Here is a 17,242-nt window from a genome sequence, read left to right on the forward strand (position 1 = left end):
CACATGCCGTCCCGCTGAGCTGTGCGGCCAGAGCGCTTGTGTTCATTTCTTTAACCTATTTATGAGTTGGAGTTTGTTTATAAACAGTAGCAGGTAAGGAACTCCAAGGTGTGATACTTAGACTGAAAGGGTATGGGAGAACCTGCTAGCCCAAGCAGGCCTTTACCTGGAGAAAAGGGTTCTGTTGGGGCAGATGCAGCCCTTTTGAAAGGTCATTTGGAGCCCCTCAGGAGAAAAGGCAAGTCATCTGGACACGCCACATAGCAAGAATGCTACCTGGGGACATTTATGAGCTGGCTGTGAGTAAGCAGGGAGATGACACTTTAAACACTGACAGCAAGTCTGTGCTCCAAGTGGACACTGTAGGAAGAAGGAATGCGTGTGAACAAAGGCCTCTGTTAAAAATGATTGTACTTGAGACAATCCTGATGATCCCAAACCTGCAGAGAGAAGGAGCCCCGAGGTCTTCAGAGAGTGCAAACTTGCTCATCGGCGCCTAGTAAGCCTTGTTGAACTTAAGGTGTTCTGTGACTCCCGATGAGAAGGTGGACTGTAACCCGTCTATGGCACGGTCTAAGAAAACCATTACATACACATCTAAGCATGCAGCAAGGGTACTGAGGGGCCTATTCTTCACCCCACTCGCCCCAGAGTCTTCCTCTACCTGAACAAAGTTTCTCAGTAAAGAGCTTGTGATGCAAGCCAGGACATAAAAGGAGCTGCAGGATGTGAAAGACTGTCCAAAGGGACAGTGTGTTCAGAGCTTTCTTCCCGGAATGTGAGGTCACTGCTAAGCCTTCCTCTGCCTGGCTGCTGCTTCACCCTGTGAAGTGCTGCCTACAAACGCCCCCATACTAAGAGAATATCCATGCCGCCAGTGTACTGACCTGGGGCAGGGGACCTTAAATGAAGCAGCTCTGGTGACAGGCCAGAAATCTCACCAGTTTATTCACCAAAGATTCCCCTTGAAAGATTCTCATCTTCTGGGTTAGAAGTGTGGCTGCCTCATACGGCATGGTAAAAGAGGAGAGAAGGCGTTTTTAATCCAAAGTAAATTCAGACTGTGGCAGTCAGCGGTTGCTTAAGTCCATCTCACCCCAGCTGCCAATATCTCTACCCCTCCTGACACCAGTGCTGCTTGGCCCTGGCTGTGCTTTGAACAAACTGTGGATTTCCAAACCCCAGAGTCCACACCACACCCCAGGGCAGTTCACCCAAAGTCTTTGGGCTGGGGCTCAGGCTGAAGGACTCTTAAAACTCCCTCGGTGATTCAAATATGTGACCAAAGTTGGGAACCACTGGCCTTCCATAAACCCTGGGACATGGTCCCAGATGATTTTATATCTTTCCCCATCCAGGCCCCAAGCCATTTTGCCAAAGGTGTGAACGTGCCATGAGCCCCCGGGGAATTTCCCATGCCTGAGCAAAAGGCTGAGAGCTGATTTTCAAAGCCTTGTTGTTTGTTTTGTTTTAAATCCCAGATTAGTAATGTGCAGATTATAGGATTATGAAATGATTTTCTATTTTGCAGGGACTTGACATTCTAAACCAAGATGTTTGCAGAGCCGCAGCTCTCACTGTTGCTTCCTGAGAGGTCCATTTGTTCTCGGCTCCAAATGTGTTCTCCTCCAGCTCACTCCCTACAGCTGGAAGCTTTCTGCATAGCTGTCCATCACGGCTCTGGTCTGCCCCCAGCCTCACTGATTTGGGGATCCTCTATTCAGGCAGGGATTTCTGTCCTTTTCCATAAGACGAGTTCTTCAAGACATAGCCAAAATGGCTCTGAATAGTTGGCACCAAAGTTAAGGGGAGGGAAGGTAAATCCGTAGGCAGTCCTTTTGGACGGAGCAGAGACAGCCTTTGTCTTCTCTGCGGTTTGGTGATGAGGCTAGGCCTAAGTCTTGAATCCACACTGCTAGGCATTAGGAAGGAGGTGGCTTATCCCACAGAAGGAGCCTACAGCACAGAACAGCTCCAGCGACCACTTTAAAGACCACCCCTTCCATGCTTCTTTCTGCTAAGGAGGCGTAGAGTCACTGCACACATCAGCTGCCCTTTGATATCTAGAGATTCTGGAATAGAGGCTAGGTCACAGAGAGCGTCTTATTCTTTTTCTTTAGGGCCACATGGAGCACCTGTTTTATAGGGAGCAGTGTCAGAAGTCAGTCAAACTAAGATATTTATCTGCTTGCTTTAATGGATTTCAACAAGTACCCAGGGAGCCATGACCATAAAGGAATCTCTACTTTGAGTGTGGCCTATAGACTATCTCAAACTCACATTTGGAAAAACTCTATATTCCCTGCACTCCGCTGCATGGGGCTGCTCTTGCCCACACTGCCTCTCCCTGCTTCACACAGGTAGGTCTGGGGAAAGATGCCTCCCTCTCCAAAAAGGATGCATTAACTCTCAGACACCGGAGCACAGAATAACACAGGAACTGAGAAGCAGGGAAGGAGAGAAGGAAATCTGCCACGGGATCTGGAAAAGACTAAAGGTTGAGGGCCACTGTGCTTAGCCAGAAGAAGCCATGCTTCTAGGAAACATTTGTATGGGAGGTCTTTGAGGCTGCAAGATAAGCTTACAGAGGTTTGGGAGTGCACAGATTCAGGGCTTGTTTTGTCTTGGAGGTGGCAAATCTCCCCACATAGTACAGGATGCCTGTAGGGTGAGGAGAAAGGCCACAGAGATACACTGGGACCAGACCACAGAAAATGTTGACATCCAGGCTAAATTTGATTTTCCTTCTATTTGTATTTTTCTTTATAATGTGTTTATTATAGTGCCTTTGGCCACACATTTGCATGCTACAGTGACTTCTGGCTTAGTGGGCAAGGTCTAAGTCTGTTATAATTGACTTTGCACACCACAAAGGACTATGGAGATAGGAGTAATACCCACAAAGCACCACTCAGTGATTGTGGCTCTGTTTTTCACAGCGGGAATAAGACATAGTTAACAGTGGGGCAATGTCTCTGTAGTTTTTGTATCTGGTTTCTATTGTGCCCTGTGGTTTGAGTGTGATATGCCTATGACATGGAGCTTTGAGATCCTTGCAGAATCAAATTTTCTTCTCAAACCACACCCAGATGAGCCCTTCATCTGTTGAAAGTCAGCAGTATCAGTATAAATCCAGGTTTCTTAGCTGGGCGCTCATCTTGTCTGCCAAGTGTGCTCTTATTTTAAGGCATCAGAAGCACATGGTAGAATCCTATTGTGGTTCGGACCATTATGACACAGATTTAGGTGGAACACCAATCAAATCATGACCCCCGAAGCTACTACACACAGAAAAAGCCCATCCATACCCCTTTCAAGGAACCCTGTGCCTTATCAAACAGTCCTAGGGGGTAATGCGGGGATGGGGGTGGGGGCACGGCGGCTAGATCAAAGGTCTTTAGACCATGCCCTTCGGATGATAGAATGAAGGGCAAATTATTTCATCAGCTTCAAGCAGGGGGGCTCCTAGAGGGGTGAAGAGAAACAGAAGATTCCTTGCCCATCTTCTCTCCGGTCTCCTTTCTGTCGCAGCGGTGGGGGGCCTAGAGAACTACACTGACTGGAACTCAAAAGGTCCTGAACTACTGTGGTAGGCAGACTGCTACATAAGAGCTTCCGATGATGAAGAAAGGGGCTAGTGAGTGTAGCAAATAGCCTGTGGACCAAGCTACACCTGATGGCGCATAGAGGGAGAATGGGCTTTTTGATAGGGTCTCCCAGAAGCTATTAGTCAAAAGCTCAGGGACACGTGAAAGGAACTTCCTTTTCTCTGCCTCTTCTGGAGCAGGAGCAAGCCCCAGGGTTGAGCAAGCCTGGCTGAGCCCCTCCAGTCTCTAACCTGGCCCTGACCTGGAGGAGGGCAGGGCAGCTGCACACACCAGTTTCCCAGCCCAGTTCGGGAAAGCGCGCTAACAGGTGCGGCCCGGGGCGGCTGAGGACCCGGAGCCCCAAAGAGCCTGGCGCCTGCGGCCAGCGACTCCGCACCTGCGGCAGGATCCCCCTAGGCACACTGGCTGGGAAGCCCGCACCGCAGCGGGAACTGCAGCCCTGCTTGCTTCTTTCCTTAATATTGGGCCCCACTCCAGGAGGGACCCGTGCCAAGAGGGCCATAGTGAAGTTTGGGTTGGGATTTGATTGATACTGCGATTTGTTCCTTTGACACGCCAAGCACAGGTACGTACAAGTCCTGGCCTTGGGGAGATGGAGTGGGGACTGCAGAGACCAGAGAACAAGTTTGGCTTTCTGGGAGCAGCCTTGCATGCTGGCTCTCCCCTCGCTGTTGTATAGGACAAGAGTGCCCCCTAGTGGCTCAAAATTAAGCACAAGGAGAGAGCCTGTGTTTGAAGCACACGTGCACGTTAACATACAGAGTCTTGTTCAGTCTCCTAACTCTACTACTTTCTCGCCTTCAATCGTATTATTTACGATCTAGAAGCCTACCGGAAGTGGCCAAAAAACCTAGCCAGACCTGCACATTTAATGTCTGCGATCTAGACAGAGTTCAATTTCTGGACTTGTAGTCTATTGTCTTTCCTGTCTGGGCTGTAGTTCTTCTGACTGTACAGTTATTTTTAATATTTTTTATTGGCCATCGGTTGTGTGCGTGACTAGATAATGAAGAGTGAGACAGTCACCGGTCCTCCTATCTGGGGCAAGGTCAAGCAGCCACAATTGGGATCCAAGCTGAGGACCAAGAAGTGCTGGGAATTTTTTTGAGGAGCACCTGTACCTGATCTGAATAGCAATCAAGATGATCAAGAAGTTAAGGGGCTAGAAAGACAGCTCAGTATTACAAGCAGGTACTGTTCTCGCAGAGGACCCGTTTGACTCCCCGCACCCATATTGAGCAGTTTCCAGTCTCCCCAGTCCCAGCTCCAGGGAATTCAGTGCCCCCTTCTGGCCCCCATGAGCACTTGAGTCAGTATGTAGGTATCACCCCCTCCATGCACACTTAGATTTAAAAATCTATTTTAAAGAAGAAAACGCAGCAGCAGCTGGGGGCAGAATGTGGACAAAGCTCCAGGCAAAGGAAACAACAAAGACAGAACCCCAAGATTAGAAAACTAACCAGAGAAGCCGCCGCGTGGAATGAAAGGTGAGGGGCCAGGGAGGACCTGGAGTGGGTAGAAGTGAGAATCAGTTTCTAAGGAGCTGGAAGTGCTGATCATAGGCTGGCTTGTGGCTCTTCAGATCATCGTCTAAGAGCCATTGAACATCTAGCCGGGAACGTCATGTTCAGATTTCTGTTTGCTCAGGGTCAGTCTAAATTAGACATTGAACTTTGCCTTAGGCCAGCTGTTAGGAATGGTCAGCCAAGACAAAGGAGACCTAGGGTTCATCTGACCTGCCTGTCACTCATTCTCTGGAGAAACCTAAACTCAGAGCAGGCAAATAATTAATTCTAAGTGGCTGAGCTGGACTGGAGTCTTTTTTAAAAAAAATCTCCTCTTCAAGACTCCCCAAAATTCTGGGCAAAATCAGCTCTCAGCAGCTCTCAAGTCTGCTTCTGATCAAACAACCCCACAAAAGTGTGTACACAGACACAGACACACACACACACACAAAGAGGTGTGGGGAGGGAGAGGAAGAGGAAGAACATAAATTGCCTTCAAGGTTGCAAAAGGATGTGTTCACTGAACTTTCTATCCTGGGACCTGAGAAAAGTTGAACCCCTACTTAAATACCCATGACTATTAAAAACCATAATAAGGCCATGTACTGAGGGGGTGACCCAGTCAAGAGCTCCCATGAGAGCGGGCAGGGCAGAGGGCTGGACTCTGAACTGACACATCGAATCCCTTTTTAATTAACACGCAATACTGAGAAAGCAAGTTTAGAAGCTGGGAAGTAACTCAATCTTTGTAAAAACAAAAGGTGATAAAATACAGTTGTCCCAATATTTGGGTAGTTTAGACCCCCTCGGCAATTCTGGGAAGCAGGGAAATCAGTTCAGCCTTGGCTGGATCATTTAGCGTTTGGTTGAAACACATGATCCAGTAAGGAAGCCCTCATAGATGATGGAAACATGAAGATGAGATAGGTTTTTCAAGGAAGAAATGTGATCTTGCCGAGTGCTTGCTGAAACTGGGACAGACAACTAGAAAGAGGTGGTCAAGAGGCCAGAACCTAGTTTACCTGCTTATTAGTTCTGTGACCCTGCCAAGGCCACTTACTCTCTCTGGCCTTGTGTCTCAATGGCCAAGTTACAAAAATAACAAAGGTTTGTATATTGCATGAGGTCCTTTAGCAACTTTGTGTCAAGACTACAGTTAAGGGAATCCCAGCAAACATCAGGCCTGCTTTTTCCTGGCTGGGTGACTGAGATAAGTTTTAGACCCCAAAACTTTGACTCATGTGGAACACGAGGCTGCTGAACGCCTGGACTGAACAATCCAGGCAAAGCAAACCTGAGAACCGTGATCTTTCTCTTCTTCATGGATGTGACTACAAACTTACTAGTTTCTCAGCGCACATAACATTTAGCATGATATGATTTCATGGGTTGATAAATATTGAAAGAAAAACATAAGCAGAAGAAAGAGGACATTGTCCCTCTTTAAGTGATGGGATCTAAAGATAAGGACGCATGAGGACTCAAGGTCTCAACAGCCTTGCTCACAGGATTAACTCGTGCCAGCCTAGCTAAAAGATGGCCATATAGGGTTTTTTTTTTAATTTTTTTTAGGTGAAAAACACTAGCATTGATCAATGGCCTCCTGTCAGGTGGGAATAAGGTGTCTGGGGAGTGACTGAGAGTCGGTGATAATTTAGATCTTATCTAACATCTCCTAGGAGGGGCAGAGTAATCTCTAGTTAATAGAATCTGTAGAGACCCTCTGCAGCCCTCCAGGGAGTCCTCTAGTGGGAGAAACTAAAGGAGGAAGCCTAGAAATTATGCAAAGGATCTCAAAAACCATTCATTCACTTCTTCCAAAAAGGTTTGTTCCCTGTCCCAGGCCTTTGTGCTCTGTGTTTTCTCAGCCCAGTGAGGGACAAAGCAGCAAATCCGTACACCACAGAGAAAGGAGGGCAGAGGGCTCAACCCAGGGGTTAGAGAAACAGACCTCAGGAACTGCTCAGAGCTAGACTGGGAGTGCAGACGGACAGCTAGCTGCCTGCGAGGTGGAGGTCTCCCCGAAAGACCCATACACAAAGCTGCAAGCCACTGAGTTTGTACAAGCCAGGGCGAAGATGCCCAGCTTCCTCAAGTACAGTGACCCTTTGAAATGCGAGTCGCACACCTGTCTTTATCATAAAAGCTCTCTTTCTTGGGCTGGAGAGATAGCTCACCAGCGGATAGTGCTTGCTTCTCTTCCAGAGGCTCAGGTTTGGTTCCTAGCACCCAAATTAGGCAGCCCACAGCCAGATGTAGCTCCAGCTCCACTGATGATTGTAGCCTCTATGAGCTGCCCCCACATACATAGCATACATACAGGTACATATTCACATAAATAAAAAAATTTTCAAATTTAATTATCTTCTAAAAATGTCTAAAAATAATAATTTTATAACCGTTTTAAATGGGCCTGTGTCTTATTAATCCCAACCATATCCCTTGAATATTTTAATCCCACTGTACATATCTGTTTAATATTTTCCTTTGAAGAAATTTATTCCATCTATGTGCAAGATATTTTTAAATTCTAAACCCATCTTTGCATATGTATGGATTGATAACCTCCTTACATTGACTGTTCACACACACACACACACACACACACACACACACACACACACACACCTGCCCCTGGGGCCACAGCTGAGACTAGAGAAGTAGCTGGAGTCAGCATCGTAGGGGAGAGATGGAAGGTGGCAGGCAGTGCAATGACAATGACCATGTGTAACCAGGTGGCAGGCCAGGAGGCAGCTTCTGAGCCACAACGATAGGGATGAGAGCAGAAATCAGCAGACATGGCAAGCATTAAAGACAGAATGGGTTTGACTTTGTGACCCTGGCTGCCCCGGGAGACCCTGGCTTTCTAGCTTGTGTGACTGGGTAAGTGACAGTGCGGTCACGGGTGTTTTTAAAAGCAGAAGCATGGAGCTTGTGACTTTACGGCTTCTTTGGGCTGCTAAGTTGACATATGAGTCAGGAGAAGGGCCCGGGGCAGAGCTTCAGCATCAGGAAGCAACATGTGAATAGTGATCAAATTCACCAGTGTCAGAGACACTCCCTAAAAGGAGCACAGGTCCTAAGAAGCATCCAGGAACAAAACATAGGATGGGGCTTGTCATCTGAGTGGCAGGTGAGAAAGGAATGATCCCATCAACAAGAAACAGCATCTAGAAGGAAGAGAACCAGAGAGAGGAGAAGCAGTAGTGGGAGCCGCAGGGGAGAAGGGCTAAGCAGAAAGGAGCTATGAGAAAGTCAGTTCTGCAGAGCAGCCAGAATGGCCAGGACCAGAAGTGTGACCACAGCAACAAGGAAGAGAACAACGAGAACACCTCCTGCTTGCCTGGCTCTTTGTGCCTCCAAAGCTTGTCCATGCTTCTTAGTTCATCTCATCCACACTATAGCTGGGGAGTATTCTTACAGGCGCAGAGGTCGGAGGGTGCTGCAGTTGAGAGCTTTGTCAGTCAGCTCCTAAGTTAGTGATCCAGCTCCTAAAATTAGAGATTTCAGCCCAGGGTCTTGTCCATGCTCCCTGGTTCTCCCTGTGCCCCACAATGAGGAGACTCGGAGAGGCTGATACAGAGAAGCTGCTTGTTTGTAGTACAGATGGTGGACCATTTGCTTATCACACTTCATTCTGCGCTTCCCAGAACCCAATGACATCAGTACTCTGGCAGCATCTGAATGTAAAGTGTGTTATCTAATTCCTTGTACCTAATTCTACACATAAGCGAGAGCCCTGAGGTTTGCAAACAGAGAGGTGACATGCATTCATGCATGCTTTAGAAAGTTAATTTATGTTATTAGACATCTGGTTGTTGGATACTCACATCACCTGAAATAGAATAAGAAAATAGAGCACAAAGATAAAACCTGTCTGAGGCTTCTTGTGCATCTGCATCCTCCCCCTGCTTTACCTGGCTTACCGTTCTAATAGGTAGACCGTCTTCATAGTGGGGAAGTAAAGGCATCCTGACATTTGGATCAAAAGCGTCTTGATAGATTTGATGAAGTCAGTACTGGCCTTTGGGTCTATCCTCCTACCCCCACGCCATCCAGAGGCTGGCCTGACTATTCAACCGGGGTTTCCTGCTTGCTCATTCACTCCTCAGTCATCCCAACAAGAGAGTGGACTGTTCCCTCTGCTCTGATGGAGCTACTCAACCCAATCAACCCATGTGGGACCAGGCCTGGAGCTCTTCTGCCCCACTCTTCATTGGAAGCAATGTACTGCACCTTTATCTCGGGAGTCCATTGCTCTGATCTCTCTCTCTAAACTTGCTCGTCATTTGTAATGCAAAAGGAACAGCAAACAGAGGTCTCTATACCTCTTGATAATGTTTTGGCCTATTGGTTCAAATGACATCACACAGTGTTGGCACCATGAAGTTTGAACAAGGACCAAGACAGCTGTCGCTGAGCAATGCTGACTGTCTGAAAGTGACTTGCAACCTTATTTCCAGGTGGCAACCTAATTTGGATCTTTCTGCTGACCCATAAACCTGAGCTTCTATGTAGGATACAAGCGTCAGGAATGGCTGGGGGCTGTTGAGATTCTGTGCCATAAACCAGTGATGGCTGGCGGGTTCCTTCCCCTTCAGCCTAGATGTGTTGTTTGTCTTTTCTAAGTTTGCTATGGATGTGGTCCCTTTTCTATGAGCTGCAAATGTCCAGTTACACAAAAAGAATAAAAATGAACAGGGGAAGTGAGTTGTGGTCACAGATGCCCACATTACCACCTATTTGTTGGTATTGCTACAGCGGAAATATCTGTAAATACTAAATATGAAACTCACTCTTAGACTTGAAACATTGGAGCTGTTAGCTTATCTTTGTCGCTTTCAGAATAACTCTAAACAAGTTGCATGCCAATTGTCTTACCTGTCAAAGACATTAATAAAAGATGCAAGTATGTGATAATGGGTCCTCTATTTCCCCTGCTGTAGGTCAGTGCAGCTCAACGGACAGCCCTTAGTGATGGTGGACGACGGGACCCTTCCAGAACTGAAGCCCCGCCCCCTACGAGCTGGCCGGACATTGGTCATCCCTCCAGTCACCATGGGCTTTTATGTGGTCAAGAATGTCAATGCTTTGGCCTGCCGCTATCGGTAAACCACCCTCTGCTTTAGAGCTGCTGGTGGGCCTGCTGGACTGCTTTCCTGCTCTTCCCCCTGTAGCACCCTTAGTCCTCAGCCTCCACTCCCGCTTTGCTGGAGTCAACATAGACTTTCTAAAGAAACTAAACGTCATAGTGTGAGCTTAGCCTAGGTAGGCGGCATCCATCCCTAAGGTAAATGTAGAACTCTCTGTTTCTATGCAAAGAGAACGGTGTGTGTCTGCTGATGCACACCTCACAAACAGGCTGACAGTATCTTCCAGAGCAGTGTTTCCAAACAGCTGCCTGTAGTCCTGATCCCACAGCAATGCAACTGCAAACCCCAAGCCCTAGCCTACCGCTGCTGCTGCCCTCAGCAAAGGATGACGAAGGAAAAAGCAAGGGGGAGCTGCAAATCCAATCCTCCACTAACTCCTCCTTTGTCTGTTTCCTACTGCTGCCTTGGGTTTCCTGACACCTCTCTTCCCATGGGAAGCAAATGGGTGAGTCAGCTCTGGCCTGCTGGGTGAGCTGTTTCTATCATTTCCTGGCTGATGTATGAGTGTGTGCATCTGGGCTTCTGACAATGGCATCCATCACTGGCTATCCCTCTGGGAAGCTGGTGCTTCACAAGTAGAATTATAGTCAGACTCCAAAGTCTGTGAGGTTCTATTCCTCTGTGAATCTAGATTCCCTCCAGCTTGGAATGGGAGTCAGGTAACAATATTCATTGAGTGGAGAGCAATGTATTAGGCTCCACCAAAAGAAATCATCATTCTTCATGTTGCCAGGAGGGAGAGAATTGTAGTACAAAGAAAAAGCACATTGCAACATCAAGTGCATACGCATGTGCTCACAAACGTGTGCACGTACACACATACCAATCTAATAAAGCAATTTAGATCTTTCCCTCAAACTGAAAGGATTTCAAAGACTCAAGATAGTAAGCCCTTAGTTGTTAGATTGACCCAGACCATGTAGAAGAAGACGGCATGAATCAAAGTCATTGTAAGCATGGCTGAACCTTTCCACCTCTTCCCACATAGCTGAGTCTCAGTGGCATTTACTAGGGAGAAAAACCCCTCTGGTCCTCAAAGATGACCAGAGCCATCGTACCCCAGGTGCATGTATTTAAGCATGGTACAGAGTTTTCGGTTAGCTCCACTGAAGGACGGGAATTGGTCTGAGAGCAGAGCTGGCAATGATAGATGGAAGCCTTCCGAGTGGCGCAGGCTAGAGGACCGACTGAAGGCCTGTGGCTGACTTTTATTTGGCTAAGGGAATGGATCTTTGGAAACAAGCTGCACTGCAGTGATTTCTGTGGACAGGACTGACCTCGGGACAGATGACAAGAATGGTGCTGCTTTTACGGAGGAAGAGGATCCTTGACACTCTCCTGGGTGTCAGAAAAGTCAGTGGCACCGTTTCGATGTGAACAGACAGGCCTGGGGAAGAAGCTGAGGCCCATCACTGAGGGGAGCAGCGGGCGTTCCTGAGGTGCCTGAAGACTAAGGATTTGGTCCAGTTGGCAAAGTGAGAGACAAGAGGAAAGTCAGGCTAACAAGATGCCCAATGCTTTTCAGCTTGGAGAGCGGGAAGCCGCCCATCTTAGTTACTGTGAGGAAGACAGTGAGACCAGATTTTGATGTGCTTACTTTCAGTACAGGAGGAGCATCACACGGCAGGTACATTAGGGCAAGCAAGAACAGAAGACTGAGGACGGGCTGGACCCGTCGGTAGTCAGCTTGGAAGCATCTGGAGATGGTGGCCCATGAGTCTTCTCACCCAGCAAGGCTCCCAAGGAGCCTCCCTTCCCAGCCACCTTCTCTGGAAGCTCCAGAACAGAGAGGTGTGGTGATGCTGACGGTAGGGAGGAAGGAAAAGAAGAGAGACAGGTGTGGGCTGAAGTCAGGGAGTGTGGGAAAGGAAAGGAGACAGACAGATGGGTTTTCCTTGAACATGTATCAAAATCTCTTCTAAGTACCTGTCTGAGGGCAACTGCACGGACCCTGATAACAGCAAGGTAACCAGAGGCCCCGAGTGCCAGGCCCTGGGCTAGTTTGCTTTCGTACATAGAAGCCCCATGCTAAAGCACGCTTGCCATCCCCATGGAATGCATGGGGTGGGTCCTTATATTGCCCAGCATCACCCAGTGGAATGTGTATGTTTGAAGAATAATCCAGAATCAGCGTACTTAGTCACCAAGCTCAGTGGCCTTTCATGTCACAGACTCAGCCCTCATCTGGTAGACTCTGCTTGCCCAGGATAGCCAAGACTTCCAGAGCCCGGAGCAAACCCATTTTCTGTAAATAGGTACTGATTCTTCACCAAGCCTTGCAGAATGTAGGTTGTCTTGCTGCTTTTGTCTTTCTCTGTGAATTAAATGCTGTACCCAAGAGGTTGAAGTCTTGTTTGTTTTTGAGCTAATAAAGGGGGAAGAGGGAAGCGCGGGAGTTTGTCCCCAGAGCCTTGCAGTTCTAACTTTCTCGTGGAAGGAGGGTTTGCATTACTCACAGGCCACCAAGACACTAGAACATCACACTCCATGGCAGTTCTGCTTCTGGGCATCTGTCTTGGTGCTCTGGGGACGGGTGGGAGGAACAGTCATTAAACCAGTGATGTTGCACTTGGCTCTTTGCCCTGCTCTTCCTAGGGGCTCTGCCTTTCGCATTCACCCCCCAAAGACAGTCTCCGGTAAATTCAGCTTCACGTCCCAGAGCAGGAGTGCAGGAGGGTGAGGCGGGCGGCTGGAGAAGAAGGAGTAAAGCAACCCTCCGCCAGCTTCTCTGGGTCAGTTTTCCTTCCTCATGCAAGATATGGCAGATCATGAAAGACTTAAGAGCCCTTCTTTTTAAACCAAAGAATGGGCTTGTGGAAATGCGTATTGAAAGAGTAATCACGCATAATGAGAAGTCTGTGCCTTTTGTTGAGATGGTTTTCTGCTCCTCTTGCCTCTAGGAATGATTTTCTTTCTCATTTCTTATCACAAAGCCTCAGAATAAATTCTCATTGTTATTGAGAGAGAAAGTCCCCATTTTTCTAATGCCCTGCAGAAAGCTGCCACTGTGGGATATTAGTATTATCTCCAACTAGAGAAAGGCTTGAAATATCAGACTCAAGCGGGTGTGAGACTAAAGACCAGGGGCTCCCAAACCAGGATTTCTTCTGCAGTCTTCCTTTCCTGCACACGTAGGCCCAAGGAGGGTGGACTCAAAGCCCTGTACTCTGGTGCAAGACAAGGGTAGCTGATAGGGTCTGCCTGAAGGCTGTCCACCCACTTCCAGCATCGGGGTGAGCACTGGGGTACCAGGGCTGTTAACCACTGAGACCACAGCTGGCAGATTCTGGGTCAGACCAGCATCCTCGTCGAGTGTCCTGTAGGCACGGAGACTCGGGCTACAGGCTGTGCCTTGCAAGCCATGGAGAATGGCTTCCTTTCTAAAAACAAAAGTCAGTGCTCGACCTCTGGAGAAGTAAAGACAAGCCAGGTAGATCCCTATGATGGTCAAAACACTGGAACATGAGAGGGCTTCAGTGTTTTGCACCCAAAGTGATAGTGATTTGTCTCGAGAAGGCGAGGAAGGAAGAGCTTCCTCCCAGCCAGCCCTACTGGCCCAGTGTGCTCCCTGCTGGTTGTTTCTTTCCACTAGCCTGCTTTCTAGTTCCACATTCTCCCTTTGGCCAGCCACTCTGTCCCCAAGAGGGATCCCACTTAAGGAAATCTGCTGTTCCAAGACAGAGTAAAAAGTTCAATTTTAGGATTACTTGTGCCCTTTTCTTTGTCTCTATCCATTGGAAAGATAGTAGTATTCCAAACAGAAGCAATGCCAAGGTGACTTATCCTAGTGTAAGGCCCAAACAACCAGAACACTCAGAGCGAAGGAACTGCCCTTCCTTTTGGGATGCCTTCTTCTCGGCACTGTTTAGGCCCTATTGTCACCAGGAGGGTTAGAGAAGGGGCCAACACACCCATCCAGATAAACAGGACAGAACAGACTGAGACCAAGCTCCAAAACTGCTCAGATGACACCCTGCGGTTAACATGATAGCAGCCACCCTATCCTCAACTCCCTGTTGCCCCTGGCTAGCTTTCTCAACATCCTGCACACCTCCCACAGAGAACTCGCTCTCCTGCCTGGACAGCAGCTGACCTCAGGTTTGGAGGAGTCCAGGAGCAGCTTTGTTGTGAGGAGGGCCATGACTAGCCTCTGCATCCAGGCTCACTGTCCTGCAGTGGCCTCCCCACTCAGCTTCTCTGGGTTTCCCTCTAGAACAATCTGAGGACCATTCCCACCACAGTGAGCCAGCTTTATGTGGTGATGTTGGGTATTTCTGCATCCTGGGAGGTCAGTGGCAGAACCAACCAACACTTCCACAGCCCTGTTTCCTCCTCCCCATCACTCAGGTTTGGAAGTCTGCATCTGCCCACACTGAACATGCAAATACTTGCAAATTCCACTCGGAAACATAAGAATAAACCAAGCACATCATCACTACTCTGTTCTAAAAACCAGAGAAGCCCCTATGAGAGCTGGGAGCATTTGGGAGGAGCCCAGAAGTCTCCATCTGACTGGCTCACGAATTCTTCCCACGATTCTGTGAGCCAGCAGTGGAAAGGGTACCCTCTGACAGCCCACAGCAGGAACGTTATTCTTCTAATTATTATTCAGGAAAACATCCGCGGGTTCTTGTTCAAGTTGTGTTATGTAATAAATTATACTGTGGGAAGAACAGGAAGAAAGCTTAATTTTACTCATCTGGAAGCTACCGAAACGAGCGCAGGAGCAGCTCCGGGCGAAGGCTGTGTCTGCAGAGATTCTAACAGCTGTTAATTTTCCCACTCGGAACACACATTAGAGTGTGCTTTATGCAGACCTGGTGGTTGCGGGGAGTTTGAGTCCATGAGGTCGTTTTTATTTTCAGGTTAATATTTTGTGAGAAATAAAGCATGGCTACTTTAACTTTCTGTTGTCAGGGTGTTCTGTCCGGGAGAAGAAGGCAGCGGTTTTCCACACCTGGAACCTAAGTCTGACTGTGTGAACACTAACACACCCTGGGGCCTTGGACTTCACGGTGTTGTCCTCCTGCCCTCCCCAACAAGCTTTGCCTCAGCCATAAGAAGCAGAAATTATATTTCACAAATCAAGTTAGATGTCATTGATTATAATAATATGTAAATTTCATAATCTTGGTGGCTATCGTGACCAAGACTTAGTTCTTGTTCATAACTCACCTAAAGTTCAGCTGGTGGCGATGCGATGGGCAGTGGCTGTGTTCCTTACAGTCACTCACATCCAGACCCACTGCCATCCTTTGCTCAAGGCTCCTGAGGGTACCAGTGGGTTGCTGACAAACAAGGAGAGAAAGCATGTAGGCTCAGGTGAGAAGGTTGAGAGGTTAGGAGACTGACCTGGCACTAGCGGGAACATCCCTTCCGCTCAGTTCTGCTGACCCATCTAGGAATAAGATGTAGAAAATAAAGTCTTTGTGTTAGTCATGATGAAATGATGGGACTTTAGGGAACTTAACATTAAATAAATTAGGTATTTGCAGCTTAAATAAAAAATTAAATAAAAAAGGTAAAGAAAATAAAGTCCTTGTCTAGGAAGCCATTTTCCTACCTCTGCTGGGCAGAAATGAAACACAAAACACTGAAGAGTGCTGGGAGACAGGGGATGCATCAACGGCCCAGCTCCCACAGCTGGTTTGCTATCAAGAGACTCTCACTGCTGGGATGGTGACATCGAAATCCACAGTGACTTAAATGAGCTTTCTTCTCCACCTGCCCCACTCCTCGAGTTGTGACAGTCCTGGTTTGATGTGGGAGTGTCATAGATCAATCTGTTGATTTCATTGGTTTAGCAATAAAGAAACTGCTTGGCCTCTGATAGGACAAAAAATTAGGTAGGCGGAGTAGACAGAACAGAATGCTGGGAGAAAGAAGCTGAGTCAGGGAGTCGCCATGATTCTCCTACCTGACACAGACGCAGGTTAAGATCTTCCCTGGTAAGACACCTCGTGGTGTTACAGGGATATTAGAAATGGGTTAGATCGATATGTAAGAGCTAGCCAATAAGATGCCAGGCAGTGTTTAAAAGAATACAGTTTCCGTGTAATTATTTGGGGGCATAAGCTAGAGCTAGCCATGTGGGCGGCCGGGTGCTGGGGACGCAGCCCCGCCGCTCCTATTACAACACTGGTTCATAGCTCGTTTTTATCAGAACAGTCTGCATTGTTCCATGCCTGTCCACTAGTGAACACCGGTACTGGATGCTGTGCCCTCTACTGGACATATCTAATTTAAAAACCTAAGTAATGTGTGATGTTTTCTGGAAAGATCTAACAAGGTCAGTTCAGCCAAGACAAGGCATCAACAACAGATCAAAGAAATGATTCCCTCAAAGTCTAGCTTAATGTGCCAACGAATTGAAGGGGTGACATCCAGAGCATGGGCAACTAACGGGCAAGTGCATCACAGAAAGCACAACCCAGCCAGAGAGCAAGCCCTGAAGGCAGCCTCCCTAGGAGGCAGTGACACCTAAGTCTCCCACCCTAGCTTTTATAACCTTGGGGAGGAACCGTGGGAATCCTATAATCTACTGACCTTCCTAAGGCTTTTAAGTTTTGTGAACTTGAACCTCACAAACCCCTCCTCCCACCAAAAAAGAACATTTCAATTGAGAAGAAGGAGCTCCCCAACAAGTCACAAAGTGGGCAAGTGGGGCACTGGAGACCCAGAAGCCAGGCCCACATCCAGAGACCATGGCAGCTCTGCTTGACTTACTGTTCAGACTCTCTGGCCCTCAGAGTCCTCACCTATAAAATGATGACTTTGAGTTAGGTGTTCATGGAAGCATGAGGACCAGAGTGTGGATCTCCAGTCAGGAGCAGTCACGTGCCTGTAACCCCAACAGGGCAGAAGCAGGAGGTGCTCTGGAGTTGGCTGGCAGCCAGTCTGACCAAAAGGTGGCAAATTCCATGTTTAGGGAGAGACTTTATCTCAGGAGAATAAGGGGCAAAGGATGGGGCAGGAC

The 17,242-nt window shown here is 47.9% G+C and overlaps 1 protein-coding gene across 1 annotated transcript in view; it reads left to right on the forward strand.

Annotated features, from left to right (window-relative positions):
• The window catches only part of Hpse2 (heparanase 2 (inactive)), a 255,689-nt gene extending 243,097 nt beyond the window's left edge, over window positions 1–12,592 (forward strand). The window contains exon 10 of the mRNA XM_041661299.1: window positions 10,060–12,592. Within this exon, the coding sequence (XP_041517233.1) occupies window positions 10,060–10,225 (166 nt within the window). The 3' untranslated portion in view covers window positions 10,226–12,592. The remainder of the gene's footprint in view (window positions 1–10,059) is intronic.
• Window positions 12,593–17,242: the final 4,650 nt, after the last annotated feature.

The sequence above is a fragment of the Microtus oregoni genome, unplaced genomic scaffold (genome assembly GCF_018167655.1).
Source record: "Microtus oregoni isolate MIOR12 unplaced genomic scaffold, Mior012 000012F_ref0000307, whole genome shotgun sequence".
Lineage (NCBI taxonomy): Eukaryota > Metazoa > Chordata > Mammalia > Rodentia > Cricetidae > Microtus > Microtus oregoni.